The sequence below is a fragment of the Rhincodon typus genome, chromosome 22, assembly GCF_021869965.1.
Source record: "Rhincodon typus isolate 14 chromosome 22, sRhiTyp1.1, whole genome shotgun sequence".
Classification (NCBI taxonomy): domain Eukaryota; kingdom Metazoa; phylum Chordata; class Chondrichthyes; order Orectolobiformes; family Rhincodontidae; genus Rhincodon; species Rhincodon typus.
This window is the reverse complement of record NC_063353.1, coordinates 18717813-18734496: the sequence shown is the minus strand read 5'-3', so window position 1 is coordinate 18734496 and position 16684 is coordinate 18717813. Positions and strand designations below refer to the sequence as shown.

At 39.2% G+C, this 16684-nt stretch overlaps 1 protein-coding gene across 4 annotated transcripts in view; it reads left to right on the top strand.

Moving 5' to 3' along the window:
• c22h12orf4 (chromosome 22 C12orf4 homolog) overlaps positions 1-16684 on the top strand; it is a 52769-nt gene that overhangs the window by 13211 nt on the left and 22874 nt on the right. For 3 of the 4 annotated variants that reach the window (XM_048610285.1, XM_048610286.1, XM_048610287.1), the window contains exons 3-10: positions 119-264; positions 933-1114; positions 2955-3054; positions 3497-3618; positions 9841-9938; positions 10054-10251; positions 15792-15920; positions 16474-16548. In XM_048610285.1, coding sequence (XP_048466242.1) covers positions 119-264; positions 933-1114; positions 2955-3054; positions 3497-3618; positions 9841-9938; positions 10054-10251; positions 15792-15920; positions 16474-16548 — 1050 coding nt within the window. Of the gene's footprint in view, positions 1-118; positions 265-932; positions 1115-2954; positions 3055-3496; positions 3619-9840; positions 9939-10053; positions 10252-15791; positions 15921-16473; positions 16549-16684 lie in introns of those variants that run through there. The other variant, XM_048610288.1, reaches the window with a different exon arrangement.

Below are 16684 nucleotides of genomic sequence, written 5' to 3'. Positions count from 1 at the left end.
TGTCAGTAAGGAATGGATTAAATTTGGTTCTGCATCTTTCATCCATTAAATTTATTTATTGTTTTTTGGATAGAAGGAGAAATATTCTTTTCAGCGCTTTGGTTTAAATATCTTACAGACTTAAAAAATTCTCTTCATCAATTTGTTAATGAAGAAACTAAGAAGGCCTACGATAAAGAAGCAGAAGCTGCTTTAGAGAAACTAAAAACCAGTGACGTGCGTACTGAGCAACTTGTTAATACTTGGGCTAAAGCTTATCATGAGGTATCTATTTCAAAACTTGTCAAGAGCTTTGTAGATGATAATATCTGATATGTCCAATGTTAAAATCTCACAATTCAGAATGTAAAAAAGATTTTTATTTAGTACAGGAATAATTTGTTAGCTGCAGATATATATTAATTGTAAGGGCAGTACAAAGACCCCTGTGCGAATAGTTTTGACGTTGTTATTTAGCAAGGCTCTGCATTTAACACAGTATCAATGCACAGTTGCTCCATCATGGTTTACTTAGTGTTGTGGTATTGGTGATTATAGTTAGAGTCATAGAGTCAGTTCATGGGTTTCCATGCAAGTCATTGACAGACTCTTTATTATAAACAAAAAGTATAAGTTCATTGGAGTGTTTTGTTATCACTCTTTGTTTTAACTTGTATTTTTCTTCCTTTCCTTTTGGAATAAGAAAATTAACAACAGCTGTGACAGAATAGTTCATGAAACCAGGTTACATTGCATGACATTTATTAAATTACATTTTAATGTAATAAAAAAACAAATAACAACCACACGGGTACAGAGGAAACATCTTTGAAGTAACTTCTCATACTTTCTACCCATGTGGCTGCTACATTTTCTTAAAAAAAGACTTTTTATTTTGTGCAAGTGATAATGCATCAGGCTATAGTTACTTAATTATTTTTATTATTTTATAGACAACATTAGAATACGCTAGGCCGGAAGAGCCTAGTTGGGATGAAGATTTTGCAGATGTTTACCATGAGTTGATCCATTCTCCAGCCTCTGAAACTTTATTGAATTTGGAACATAATTATTTTGTCAGAGTCTCGGAACTTATTAGTGAAAGAGACATGGAATTGAAGAAGCTGCAGGAAAGGTTTGTAATTACCTTACATACAATTAACTGGATTCAGAGAAATTACAGCTTTTCCCAACCATCACCAAGACATCTGTCATTGGGAAAATGTTTGCATTATTATAAAGAATGTTGGAGTAGTTCATTAAGAAATTCATAACATAATCAGCATAGCTTCATGAAGGGGAAATCATGCCTGACAAATTTGTTACAGCTTTTTGAAGAGGTATCAAGCAAAATAGATGAAATTGAACAAGTAGATGTAATATATATTGCATTTCTAAAAGACGGTCAATAAGATATTGCGCATAAGACAACTTAATAATATGCAAATGATGGGGGTAATATATGGATAGTGGTTTGGCTAAGTAATAGAAAATAGGGAGTTGAAAATGGTAACTTGCAATAAGGGGAATGCCACAGGGATTAGTGCTAGGTCCTCTATTATTTACAACGTACATTTCTGTCTGGGATATGAATACACTGTCTCCAAGTTTGTGGATAGCAAAGTGCTGAAAATAACACAGAGTCAATGGTGGGATATAGACAGGTTATTAGTAGGCATAAAGATGAAGCACAGAGGTGTTTGGGGTCCCCATGGATGAATCACAAAAAGCTAGCATTCAAGTTCAGCAGGTAATAATTGACTGTTGGCCTTTATTTCAAAGAGAATGGAATGTAGAAATAGTGAGGCCTTGCTAAAATTGTGCAAGTCCCTAGTCAACTACACCTGGAATACTGTATGCAGTTCTGGAAAGATGTACTGGCATTTGAGACAGCCCAGAGAAGGTTTACAGGGTGGACTCCAGATATGGAAGGATTTTCTTATGAGGAGGTGTTGAGTGCATTGGGCTTATACTCATTGTAGCTTAGGAGAGTGAAAGGACATGTTGTTGAAACATAAGATTTTTAAGGAATTTGGTAAAGTGGGTGCAGCAAGATCATTTATCCCATGGGACAGTGTAGGACCATAAGACACAATCTCAAGAGTAAGGCGACACCCATTTAAGACAGATGAGGAGGAATTTCTCTCTAAGGGTAGTGAATCTAGGGGATTCTTTACTACAAAGGGCTATCGAAACTGGTGGTTAAATATTATCAAGGTTGAGAGGGGCAGATTTTTAATCAGCAAGGGAATCAAAAGTTATGGAGATAAGGCAGGAAAGTGATTGAGGATCATCACGTTAGCCCTGGTCTCATTGAATGAAGGAAAAGATTCAGTTGACCAATGGCCTACTTCTTCCTGTATCTTACAGAGGGAATGCCATTCTTATTTAAGAAACTAACTGAATAATGTTGAAGCCATGACAAATGAGACAACAATTCAATAGCAATGGATATCCAGACAAGGATTGATTTCTGTTTGATATGGGTATGATCACTTGTGTTGAGTTATTTTTGGAAATCATTTTGATTATGTATTTACAGAGTGCTGATTAAAACTTAACACAGTTGACTGAAAGTTACTGTATCCACAAATATGGGGATCTAAACTGACTGCAGTGAGTGTTTTGGGTGCAACTATATTTCCAACTGGCTCTACTGTTGGCAGACTTGGGGATCACCATTTTATCCAGTCCAGTTCTGCTGGTGTACAGTATCCATACTCTTAAAATATCTTCCAACTCCTTTAAGTTAATGCGACTGATTTTAACACAAACATTTCGGGGTCTATGTACTGCTCATCATCAATAAGAATTGATTTTGAGAGATTTATACTTGAGGAAAGCTAATTCTGACTGGAAACAATCTATATTTTGGTACACTGTATTACATATTTTTTCCCTGTTTTTGCTGATTTAAAATGGTTAGTGTTTTATTCCTGTTTGAGGAAAATATACATGAGTTTAATTTCTTTCAGGCAGTCTGTGGAAATGGATAAAGTGATGCAAGAACTGGGGAAAAGTCTTACAGATCAAGATGTAAACTCCGTTGCTGCTCAGCATTTTGAATCCCAACAGGTATTGCAATCAAAGTTTCACTCAATGTAGAAATTTTAATCCTGTAATTTAGTAATACAAGGAAATGTTCTCAACTAATGTTACAGAATTACAATAAGAAAAAAAAACCTCCCTTTACCTAAAATGCCACTAGTTTTGCACATACTGGGAAAGAAATTGAACTTATTAGTTGAAAAATATTTGGGGAAAAATGATCAATTCTCCACTGAACCTCGACCCATGGTGGCTTAAAAGTTGAAAAAACTAAAATTCAGGTTAGGGTGCTGTTCTGTACAAGGATTTCTACAGCTAGTACAAGACACTACACCAGCTAAATGACTGAACATCTCCATTAGAACATATGAATATATCTGATCTTGTTTAAGCACTGCCTCAAGTCCAAGAAACAGTTAAAAGATATGTTATTTTAATTCAACAATGTGGATAACATTTTTGTGATCAGGTGTTGGAGAACAAATGGGCCCATGAGCTGAAACAATTAATGGCTATTCAAAAACAAGAGTATCAAGAGTGGGTAATAAAACTACATCAGGACATGCAAAATCCTAACAACAGTACAGTCAGGTAGGGTATTTATGAATTTGTTTTCGGTCAGTGATGTTTAAATTGCTGTGATAAAATATACACTTTTTAAAATGCACTTGCCTTGTCAAAGCAAGGCATTTTTGTTATTTACTAATTTGGGGCATTAAGGCATTATACTGTACCAATATCTGAGCAACAGCTTAGATTTACATTGCACCTTTAGCATAATGAAAGGTGTCAAGGTTCTCCACAAGACATTTTATTTTAAAAATATACAATGCCAAGCCAGGTAAGGAGATCTTGGATCAGATGATCAAAAGTGTTGTGAAAGAGGTCGGATATGAAGAGTGTCTTAAAGGAGTAAAGAACGGTAAAGAGGCAGAGAGATTCATGGAAAGAATTCCAGAGCTTAGGGCCTAGGCAACTGAAGTCATGGTGAGCAATGGAGGGGCAGTTATGACTAGAAATATGCAAGAGGCCAGAATGAAAGAAAGTTAGAAATGTTGAACTGCGTCTCCTCCACTTTCTAAATTAAGAAAGGAATCAGTTTTTTTATTCATAATTGTTTATTAAGATTTCTTAGTTCTGTACAGACACTAGCCTCCGCTTTTCCCTTCCTAACCCACAACCTTTTCTGAAGGAAACTGTTCCTTTAATATGTACTCCAGTGAGTATTGGCTGCTCTCCATTTACTCCAGAATTTCCCTAAAGGGATCATTATTTTACAATATTGTCAGATTCCTTTAAGGGAAATGGGAATGACACTGTCTCTCACACGTTCTCTACTTTTGCTGTACTTTTACTGACTCCCATTTATATCCTAGCTCCCTGGAAAAAAGAATGGCTACAAGATAAGCCAGCTGTCATTTGGACATTGACTCACAAACTGATACCAAGATCCTTGATTGTTTTTAAAGAAAATTTGTAAGGTTAAGTTCCTTCCTCTGCTTTCTTTTTCTTTCAATCATATATGCCTTTGTGTGAAAGAAGTAGTGAATCAATATCCCTGTGTTTTGAATGTTTTGTTAAATAAAACATACCTTTTATTTCACCTAAAAGGGAATTTGCTGTGTGCTTATTTCTCAGATTGAAACTTAAGAAAAGGGGTCTTTGGGAGCACACTTCAGTAAGCAATGGGAGTTTTAAAAAGTGAAAGAAATAAATCAAACAATTCCTCGCTATTTCGAATCTAAGTGGAGGAAAAGTAATCCTAATTTAAATCCACCCACAGTCCCTTTTTCTCCATGACAGACTTGATTTCACGTATTACTAAAGCTTTCCTTTCACATTGTATAATTTTTTTTTGCCAGACCCCTCCATTCCCTGTGCCCCTGTGTCTTCTAATAAACCAGATTACAAGAACAGAGTTCTCCCCCAGGTGGTCTTGTGTAATGTCTTGAAGCTGTCCAATTTTTTTCTGATGCTATGGACTTCCTTTCGCTTTCCTGCTAGCATGTAACCTATTTAGATGGGTGGAAAACGTAGATGTAATAGTCATTCCCTCTAGGGCTGGGTGACATCATAGTAAGGAAGGCAATTTTGGATTATGACTGTTTACCCATTGGTATAGGCTATACCTGCCAAGCATTTGCAAAGAACTTTTGATGTGTACTGTCTATGCTGGAGTCATGTGCAATTTGCAATTTGGCTGATTTTCCAATATCTTGTATAACATTTCAACTATTGCATGCTTCTCTTTCACACAAGCCTTGCTGAATGGAGTCTCTGCACCAGTATTGATAGTTATTATACTTAAGTTTAGGGACATTAGTGAGAACTTGTCATTTGCTAATTTCTCCTCTCGGTTAAAATTAAGTTGGTATTCCAAGACTCGTGCAAGGACACATTTCCATAACCTTGTCCACTCTCGTGTGCTTGTTCTTTTTGTTTATTACGGCAGATAAGCTGAAGCTGGTATATAAATTCCAGGCTGATGGGGCCAGGTGTCTTCCAATATTTTGACGCGTTGCACTGAAGCATTACTTGTTCAATAAGAGGTTCAAATTCCTTATCCATAATTTCAATATCCTTGACAGTAATTTTAATTTTTGTGATGAATGGTGGATAAATTGTTCTTGCAAATTCCAGACAGTTCTCTTCTTGCTAGCCAGACGCTCATCTCCAGAGATCAATAACACTGGATGAGGAAGACTTGGTTTCTACAACACAATGCAATAATGTCCTGATCCTAATAAATTTATGGCTTAACCACAGTCAAATGCTTTGTTGTTCAATTAATTTATTATTAATACTTGCTTTCATTGCTTAGACCTTTGAGTATATGAATAGGGACGTTTTATTGAGGCTGTACAGGATATTGGCAAGGCCTCAACTGAAATATTGTGTCCAGTTCTGGTCACCCTGTTATTAGAAAGGATATTATTAAACTGGAGAGGGTTCAGAAGAGATTTGCCAGGATGTTGCCAGAAATGGAGGGTTTGAATTATAAGGAGAGGCTGGATAGGCTGGGACTTTTTTCACTGGAGCGTAGGAGGTTGACCTTCTAGAGGTTTAAAAAATCATGAGGGTCTTAGATAAGGTGAGTGGCAGGTATCTTTTCCCAACGGTTGGGCATTTCAAGACTCAGGGCCACGTCAAAGTTGGTGAAACAAAATAACATTCTTGCTATTTTGCATCGGTGGGCCATTCTTTCTAAAGGTATCAATAATGTATTAGTGCCCCTAGCAGGTAACAGTTTCATATCCTATACCTTTTATGTTTAATTGACTTTTCAAGGGTTTCAAGGCAACCATTTAGTCAGAGATAGTAGGAACTGCAGATGCTGGAGAATCTGAGATAACAAGGTGTAAAGCTGGATGAACATATCAGGCCAAGCAGCATCAGAGGAGCAGGAAGGCTGACATTTTGTGCCTCGACCCTTATTCAGAAATGGGGGAGGGGAAGGGGGTTCTGAAATAAATAGGGAGAGAGGGGGAGGCGGATAGAAGATGGATAGAGGAGAAGATAGGTGGAGAGGAGACAGACCGGTCAAAGAGGCGGGGATAGAGCCAGTAAAGGTGAGTGTAGGTGGGGAGGTAGGGAGGAGATGGGTCAGTCCAGGGAGGATGGACAGGTCAAGGGGACAGGATGAGGTTAGTAGGTAGGAGATGGGGGTGGGGCTTGAGGTGGGAGGAGGGGATAGGTGGGAGGAAGGACAGATTAGGGAGGCGGGGACGAGCTGGGCTGGTTTTGGGATGCGGTAGGGGGAGGGGAGATTTTGAAGCTTGTGAAGTCCACATTGAAACCATTGGGCCGCAGGGTTCCCAAGCGGAATATGAGTTGCTGTTCCTGCAGCCTTCGGGTAGCATTGTTGTGACACTGCAGGAGGCCCAGGATGGACATGTCATCTGCGGAATGGGAGGGGGAGTTGAAATGGTTCGCGACTGGGAGGTGCAGTTGTTTAGTGTGAACCGAGTGTAGGTGTTCTGCAAAGTGGTCCCCAAGCCTCCACTTGGTTTCCCCGATGTAGAGGAGGTCACATCGGGAACAACAGATGCAGTATACCACATTAGCAGATGTGAACATCTGCTTGATGTGGAAAGTCTTCTTGGGGCCTGGGATGGGGGTGAGGGGGGAGGTGTAGCACTTCCTGCGGTTCCAGGGAAAAGTGCCAGGTGAGGTGGGGCTGGAGGGGGAGTGTGGAGCGGACAAGGGAGTCACGGAGAGAGTGGACCCTCCGGAAAGCAGATAAGGGTCGGGAGGGAAAAATGTCTTTGGTGGTGGGGTCGGATTGCAGATGGCGGAAGTGTCGGAGGATGATGCGTTGGATACGGAGTTTGGTGGGGTAGTACGTGAGGACGAGGGAGATTCTGTTTTGGTTGTTATTGCAGGGAGGGGGTGTGAGGGATGAGTTGCGAGAAATGCGGGAGACACGGTCAAGGGCGTTCTCGACCACTGAGGGGAGGAAGTTGCGGTCCTTGAAAAATGAGGACATCTGAGATGTACGGGAGTGGCATGCCTCATCCTGGGAGCAGATGTGGCGGAGGCGAAGGAATTGGGAATAGGGGATGGCATTTTTGCAGGAAGGTGGGTGGGAGGAGATGTATTCTAGGTAGCTGTGGGAGTCGGTGGGCTTGAAATGGATATCGGTTTCTAGGTGGTTGCCGGAGATGGACACAGAGGTCCAGGAAGGAGAGAGAGGTATTAGAGATGGTCCAGGTGAACTTAAGGTTGGGGTGGAAAGTGCTAGTGAAGTGGATGAACTGTTCGAGCTCCTCGTGGGAGCACGAGGCAGCGCCGATACAGTCATCAATGTACCGGAGGAAGAGGTGGAGTTTAGAGCCAGTGTAGGTATGGAAGAGGGATTGTTCCACGTAACCTACAAAGAGGCAGGCATAGCTTGGGCCATTTAGTCAGTTGACTCCACAAGCAATTGAGGTGCAACCACTAAATACGGCACAATCAAATGAATTACCACGTAGGATAATTGTGGCTCGACTTAAGTTTTCAGCAAGTATTTTCATGCCATTCATTCTCATCATACTCATCTTCAGAACCATTCCATGTCATGAGTCCACTTCAAATATTTGATTCCTGTTTTTTGGACATTATCGCTTCCATAATGATACCTTGACTCACGCCAAAAGTACCTATGAGTCATTCCCATGTATAGCTGCCATCATAATCTGGTGTTTTGTCTTAATATGCAAATCAGACCTACCTTTAGAACTTCTTTCAGCAACTTCCTCCTTGTAGAGGCATCTCCCCGGTGATGTTGCAAGTTCTCTGTGTCACATCAGAATTTCCAATTGGTGACAGGAAGGTACCTAGAAACAATTGTTTTCCAAACATTTCTTTAGGACAGAAGTTACTTGTTCAAAAAGAGCATCTTTACTGTAAAATTGAACCCCTTTTGGAATCAAAACTCTACCCACCTGTGAGAGTGGCACATGATCTAATAATTTTGAATGCAAGCACATACTTGAGAATTTCTAAATTTGTGTAATCATTTACATAACTTATCAAATCCATGGACTGACTGTCTTTTTGAATTTATCAAAGGTGAGTTATTCCCCGCAGGCCTTCAAAAATTTATCTAACTTGTGAATCTTGACCATAAATTGTAACAGAGCAGGTGACCCTCCTTCGGTATCCAAGTCACTTACATTCAGTTCTGAAAATACCTTGCTTCTAATCTTTGTCATTCCTGGTAAAGACAAAGCCAGGACCGTACCTCGCTTTCTGTCGGTTACGAAGTAACCGGAGTCCACATTTCCACCTTTTGTTCTTCCATTGTTCACATAGTTCAGATTCTGAAAGTAACAAGTAATTATAGTTAGAGAGCTTTCAATGTCACTCGGCTATTTTGCATTAGGATATTCCAGAAGTGGTACTTCTGTCAGAAAGAAAAATATTTGTTTATCTTTTTACCTGAAGAGATGGAAATGAGTCCTCTGTTACCATGTTGAACCAATTACAGAAGCGTAAGACAATCTATGCACAGCTGCTGTTTGGATTTCTTAGTTCTCTTCAAATACCAGTCTCCTCATCAAATACGGTGTCCCTCCCTGACCCCAAAAAATCCTCACCCCTAAGTGGGACATAGCCAGCAGCGTTTTGAATGATCTCATGTTTATAGAAGTCAGAATGCAAAAGATCAATGGACATCATTGGACTGGTCAGGTCTGGAGCTAACAAAGGCACAAATGAGGGTGGCAGATGAGCTAAGAAGTTGAGTGACTTTATACAGGTCAGAAAGAGCAATGACACAATTATGAGGTCAGAAGCCAATCTCAGGATTGGTTGTTGATGCCAAGATTGCAAACAGACTGGCTCAATTTCACACTATTAGTAGGTAGAAGGATCTCAGCCAAAAGTCATTTTCTTCTCCCCAGGCATTTTGTATATTGCTTCTTTTTCTCTCTGATTCATTCATCCCTAGTAATTGGCATAGCACAATGATTGTGCACTGATAAAATTTAATGACTCCAGGCTTTGTAAGAATGTGAAAGTTCATTCATTTTTGAGTATAACATGCATTTTGACCCTTCCAACCCAATACGTATGCAAGTGCAAACACATGAATTGTGCATTTTTTGAAAATGGTGGTTTTATTTCCCAGTAGCTTTTAGATTAATTGTGTGGTTACATTTTCTAATCTGTTTGTCAATGTATGAATAATTTGGTCAAAATCCTAAGTAAAGAAAGCTGGATTTTTCACTTAACAACCGATGTGAGGAGAAAATAGATAGCAGTAATTCAATTTGATTTTATGTACTTTTAATATGTTTGCAAATTGTTACTTCCTTCTTGCCTTTGAAGTGAGGAAATCAAAGTAAAACAAAGTCAGTCCACTGTAGCGAATGAACGAATGATTGAAGAACGACCTCTGTTGGAAGAAAGCTTTACAATACACCTAGGTAGGGTATGATTTCACAGTTTATGTAATCTAAACTTTGACACTTTGATATTGAGAGCTATTTACCTGTTTAGCCTGGCCACTAAAATATCTGTACTTTCTTGTACTTTTTACAGGGGCCCAGTTGAAAACTATGCACAACTTACGGCTAATGCGAGCTGATGTTCTTGATTTCTGTAAACATAAGCGCAATCAACAAAGTGGAGTTAAACTTCAAAGATTACAAACTGCACTGTCGCTGTACTCTACCTCTCTCTGTGGGCTGGTCTTACTTGTCGATAACCGTATCAATTCCTATAGTGGCATCAAACGAGGTACTTCAAAGCAATTTTTAAATTTTGTGTTTCTTATTTCTGATAATTGGCAAGATTACTTCAGTTTACTTGTTTTTTGTACAGCTAACACAAAAAAGCTTATTGTAAGCTTATTAATAAATGTATAAACATACTTGGGAACATATACTTATGTGCTTGAGGTAAAAATGTCCAGGATAGGTTTCCCAAAAATTTGACCTTGGCGGCTGCTAAAAGCATAAGTCAGGTAAGTTTTCATGTTGTCAGTTGCATGTTTCTGCAATTGGAAGAGACACAATAATAATAACCTGAATTCATATCGTGCATTTGATGGAACAACATGTCCCAAAATATTTCACCGGACTATTATCAGACAAACTATTTAACAAACTACATAAGGAGTTTTAAGGGTAGATGACCAGAAGCTTAGTTGAAACAGTTAGGTTTAAAGAATATCTTATAGGTAGAACTGGTGGTGGAGAAGTTTGGGGATGAACTGAGTTGCTGAATGCATGGCCACCAGAGATGGAGCAGTTAAAATCAGAATGTTCAAGAGGCCAGAGTTTGAGCAATGCAGCTAACTTGCAGTGTTGTAGAGCTACAGACGTTTACAGAGATGGACCAGACCATGGAGGAATTTGAAAACAAGGATGAAAATCGAGGTGTTGCTTAACTGGGAACCAGTGTAGGTCACTGATCAAGGGTCTGATGGGTGAATGGGACTTGGTATGCATTAAGGCATGAGCAGTAGAATTTTAAATAATCTCAGGTTTACAGAGGGTAGAATGCGGGAGGTTGACCAAGCACACAGTAGAACAGTAACAAAGGTGTGGTTGATGGTTTCAGCAGCAGATGAACTTAGGCTTAGGTAGAATCGGAAATGTTACAAAGGTAGAAATAGGCAGTCTTAGGATGGCTAGAATATGAGGCTGTAAGCTCATCTTGGGGTCAAATATGACACCACAGTTGAAACCAATCTGATTCATCCTCAGTCATTTGCCAGGAAGAGGAGTAAAATCAGTGGGTAGGGTATGAAATCTGTAATGAGGACCAAAGGCAATATCCTTGGCCTTTTCCTATATTTATTTGGAACAGGAGGCTAGAGAAGCCATCTGATCATTTGAAGTCACTGAAGTGATCAAAAGAAGTGTTGAGGTAAAGTTAGATATCATCAGTGCTTATGTAGAAACTAGCTTGTTTTTGAATGTAGTTGCTGAGGTGCAGAACGTGCAAGCAAAATAGAGGATAGATCCTTGAAGGACACAAGGTAACTGCAGGAACTCGGAAGAGAAGAGTGCAGTCATTACGGTCTGCAAATATTGAACTCCAACATTGTATTATTGAATTTGAAATGTCCTGAAGCAGCTAATTATACGATGCATTGTTTTTCCTCATACCCCCGTTGAGTTTCATTGGAAATGAATGAGACCAAGGTGGAGCATGAGTGTGACTGAGAATTAAATTGGCAGATGTTTAGAAGCTCAGGGTCAAGCCTACAGACTGAATTAAACATTTTGCAAGGAGGTCAACTAATCTGAATTTGTTTTTTCCATCATAGAAGAGGCTGCATCACCAGGAACAAACACAGTAAACTGTTACAAAGATGCTTTATTGTTAATATTGTTTGGAGGATTTAAATTTTGAAGGACTGGGAAAAATGGATTTATTTCCGGTTTTGTGAAAATACCTGAAGTTATTTCTTTAATAAAAGGACATCCAAATGTTGCCTTGGACATTGGACTTCTTTTTAAACAAGACACCTAAAAATCATATGTCTGTTACTGCTTGCTCTGCTGTAGACCCTTACTGGGTCTGTTTTAGATCAGTGACTAACTTGAAAAGGTTCTTTTTTCTGGTTCAATTGAACCAAATAAGAATATGCTGAGTTGGAGGAAAGCCTGCTGAGAACAAGCTGAGTTGGAGAAAAGTCTGATAAGAACAAACTACCCAACTAATCTCTCATTTCTGGAAAGAAAACCATCTTGTTGTGTTCATAGTGAAACTTGTGTGTTCCTTTGAAAGAATGATTGAAGAAGCATTCAAGATTATATTTCCTGAACAAGTTGTGTCTGCAAGGTTTCAGACAATACTGTGCATGAGTAGTGACTTGATCACTCCTACTAGAACATCAGAGTAACAGATTGTGGAACATCCTATGCTTTATCCTTTTTCCTGAAACACCATCCCATTGACCAAAGTGTTCCTTCCTGCTGAAAGCCAATCTCTACAGAAAATGTTCACTTTGCCTGAAGAATATGTTTGTGTATGCCTGTCTGTTTTGGGGATATTAGAGGAAAAAGCATTTATGCTTCAACATTAGAGATAACAAGGTGTACAGCTGGATGAACACAGCAGGCCAAGCAGCATCAGAGGAGCAGGAAAGCTGACATTTCGGATCTAGACCCTTCAGAAAATTATCCTTCAGCATTCCTATGTGTGATAACTAACTAATTATTGCATCTTCACTGAATAAGTTATTTTTATTGTGGAAGTTGGGAATAAAAGGAATCCTTTTGTGGCTCTTTGAGGAGGGGAAGTTGAGGGATAAGTCCAGAACATAAAATGTTATTGTCGAGAACATTGTCAATCATGGTAGAAAGGAAACAACATCTGTGAGAAAAAGAAGACTTATTGGAAAGAGTGGTAAGAAAGATGACGTGGTCAAAACAGATTTGGTCACATTACTCCATGGATAATAACATAAAATAAAGATACTTTTTCCAGTTACTAAGATTGTCAATTGAAATACCTTGTTGACATCAAGCTGTATCATAAATAAGGTATTCAATTAGCCATCTTAGTAACTGAAAAAAATATTTTAATTATATTTTATGACCCTTGCAGTAATGGGAAAGTAGCAAAGCTCTCCTCCAACCACAGTCATAACAAGTTGAAAGAAGTATAAATAATCACTGTTTTACCTAGAAGAAGTGTTTTGGCTCTTGAACTGTGGGTTGGGTAGAATTGGAAGGGTCGGTGTTGTACCTCTTCTGCTGCTATGAAAGTAGAACAGTTTTGGCAGTGGTGGAAGACCAGACCAGGGTGTCTCAGAGGAATGGTTCTGTCAGAATTGCAACAGATAGGGTGATGGGTTTGATGATGTTGCATTGGAGCTGCTGGAATTGGAGAATGATAATCTGTTGATTGCGGAAGATACAGATAGGTGCAGGAATAGGCCATTCAAGCCTGTACCACCATTCAATACGATCATGCAATTTCAGTATCCCATTCCTGCTTTCTTTCCATACCCCTTGATCCCTTTAGCTGCAAGGACCACATCCAGCTCCCTCTTGAATATATCGAATGAACTGGCCCCAACAGCTTCCTGTGGTAGAGAATTCCCCAGTTTCAAACTCTGAATGAAGAAATTCTTTCTCCTCCTCAGTCCTGAATGGCTTACCCCTTATTCTTGGACTGTGACCCCTAGTTCTGGATCTCCCCCACATCGGGAACATTCTTCCTGCATCTAGCTTGTTGAGTCCCATCAGGAATTTATGTTTCTATGAGGTCCTCCCCTCATTCTTCTAAATTTCAGTGAGTACCACCCCAATTGGTCCAGTCTTTCTTCATAAATCTGTCCTGCCATCCTGGGAATTAGTCTGGTGAACCTTCGCTGGACTCCCTCAATAGCAAGAATATTCTTCCTCAGACTACAAGATCAAAACTACACATTAATACTCAAGGTGTGGCCTCACCAAGGCCCTGTATAACTGCAGCAAGACATCCCTACTCCTATACTCTATTTCCTCTCGCTGTGCAGGCCAGCATGCCATTAGCTTTCCTCACCAGCTGCATGCCAAGCTTCAACAATTGTTCCACCATGACACTTCATATGTCTCATTACACCTCACCTTTTCCTAAACTGTCACTATTCAGATAATAATCTGCCTTGGTTTTTTGCCACCAATGTGGATAACCAAACATTTATCCACATTATGTTGTATTTGCCCACTCAGCCAACCTATCCAAGTCACCCTTCAGCCTCTTATAATCCCCCTCACAGCATACACTGTCACCCAGCTTCATGTTATCTGCAAATTTGGAGATATTTCATTCAATTCCTTCGTCCAAATCGTTAACATATATTGTGAATAGCTGGGGTCCCAGCACTGAACCTTGCACGACCCCACTTATGACTGCCTGTCACTCTGGAAAGAACCAATTTATTCCAACTTTCTGCTTCCTGCTTGCCAACCAGTTCTCTATCCACATTAATACATTACCTCCAATGCCATGAGTTTTAATTTTGCTTACTAATCTCTTGTGTGGGACGTTGTCAAAAGCCTTTTTGAAAGTCACCTGTGGTTATAGTTGCTGCAAATATTTCTGCTAGGGGCCCCTCAATTTCTTCCGTAACTTCCGACAACATGCTGGGAAACACTTGATCAGGTCCTGGAAATTCTGATTCTTGCTTTCCTCCATTAGGGCACTCCTTAAAACCCAATTCTTTGACTAACTAATCTGTTTCTGTGGCTCATATTTTGATTTATGATGCTCCCATAAAGTCCCTTGGGATTTTAGCATGTTAAAGCTGTCATATGTGTTGCTGCTGCTCTTCGTCCTTTCACTTCATCTTCTGTAAAGACTATTTCATTCTCCCAATTCAATAATTCTGTTCTGAAAATGTCAATATCCAAAGCTGTCCTTCCAGTAAGCTTTTCTCAAATATGGTTTCTTATCCACCATGATTGACAAGGCTCTCAACCATGTCCATCCTATATCCTACACTTCTACCCTCACCTTCCCCTCCTTCCCAGAACTACAATAGAGTTCCTTTTGTCTCTCTTAAAACTGCAACACCAGATGCTTTACACACAGCAGATTGCCTGTATTGTCAATCCAGCACGAGGATTTTTTTTAAGGACAGCTGTAATTTGCTTTGGAAAAGTTTAACGAGCAGGGCATTTTAAAAACCTATGATTGCAACTGTTCTACAGACTTTACATGCTGTTCAGGAGCACTCCTCCAGTAATTCATGATTCCCATACTGTGGGTTAAATCACTTGCAACAACCAAAATGGGGTCTTTTTGAACTCTGCACTAAATTTCAAAGGTTCTGCTGAGTTCAGGTTGCGCTCCTTCACGTCCACCTCCTTTCCCCTTCTGGCAGATATTCAGTTTTGTTGGAAATAGGGGTGAAACCTCTGCACCCAGATCTGTAGAGTCTTTGAGTCCATGACAATCTGGCCCAAAGTTCCCACCTCTTCAGCTCATCTTTCGTGCAAGAAAATATGCACAATATTTGTATGGAATTGTGTTACAGCTGTAATACATGCATGAAAAAATGTAAATTCATTTACCAAGATACATTTGGCTTGTCATTAGCTATTTTCAACGTGATACTTTTTTGTGACCTCCCTGGCATTGCAGTGTATGTGCAGTTGTAAATCTTCATAGTGCAAAACTATATTTTAGATCACACTCACATGTAGCCATAGTTTTAAATCATTGACGTAGATGTTGACGAAACCATTACCTGCAGCTCCCATTTCAGGGATATTGATACTGATCTTGGAAAATAACTTTTCAGTCTATTTTGTGTTTTTTTTTTTAAATGCCAGATTTTGCAACGGTTTGCCAAGAGTGTACGGATTTCCATTTTCCTAGAGTAGAACAACAACTTGAAATTGTCCAGCAAGTTGTACTTTATGCAAGTGCTCAGCGTAACAAGAAGACAAAGGAAAGAGCTGGTAAGTTCAAAAGTGTACTTTACAGTTTTTATCACTTTTAGTAGCATTTCTAATTTAACCCAGGTTTGTTTCTGAAAGGAATGAAGTGAAATGTGTCAAACAATATCTCAAATAAACAATAACCTATTATCCCAGCAACTTTAGATTTGTCTTTAAGTTGTAGTGTTCACTTTTTTCTGAATTAATTTGTGATTGCTGACTTGCAATATCTTAGTCCTCAAAAAAAAAATTCATGGTCCCTTGTAACGAATACCATAGTCTTGCAAGCGTTTTGAAGTATTCTACTCCACCCGCAATATTTTGGCCTAGGTGATTTACGTTAATTGTCAGTTGATGTTGGTTCTGACCTTCTTAGCGTGTTTTATGTGGAGTCATGCTATTCTTCTTATATTACAATTGCAATGTTTTCACTTTTGTAGAATGTATACAGCAATTGTTTTAAATGTGTGGTCTGTTACTCATAAACTTTGTGGTTACTTGTATAAGACGTAAATTAGAAAAAAACTTCTGTGGCCAGTAAAATAATTAATGCCAGAATCTATTTTTTGCTAAGAGTTACCAAATGGAAATGGGGGAAGTGAAGATAAATCAAAGGTTGGAGAAAGAAATCCATCAAATATTTTACCAGGTAAGTGGAAATGCAAGTTGTGAATATGGAGTAAGTCAGTATACTAATATTGTTGCTCAATTTTAACCCTCACATCTGATGAGCATCAGATAGATGGGCGAGACATATTAAAAATCTTAGCTGTGTTCTTACCTCA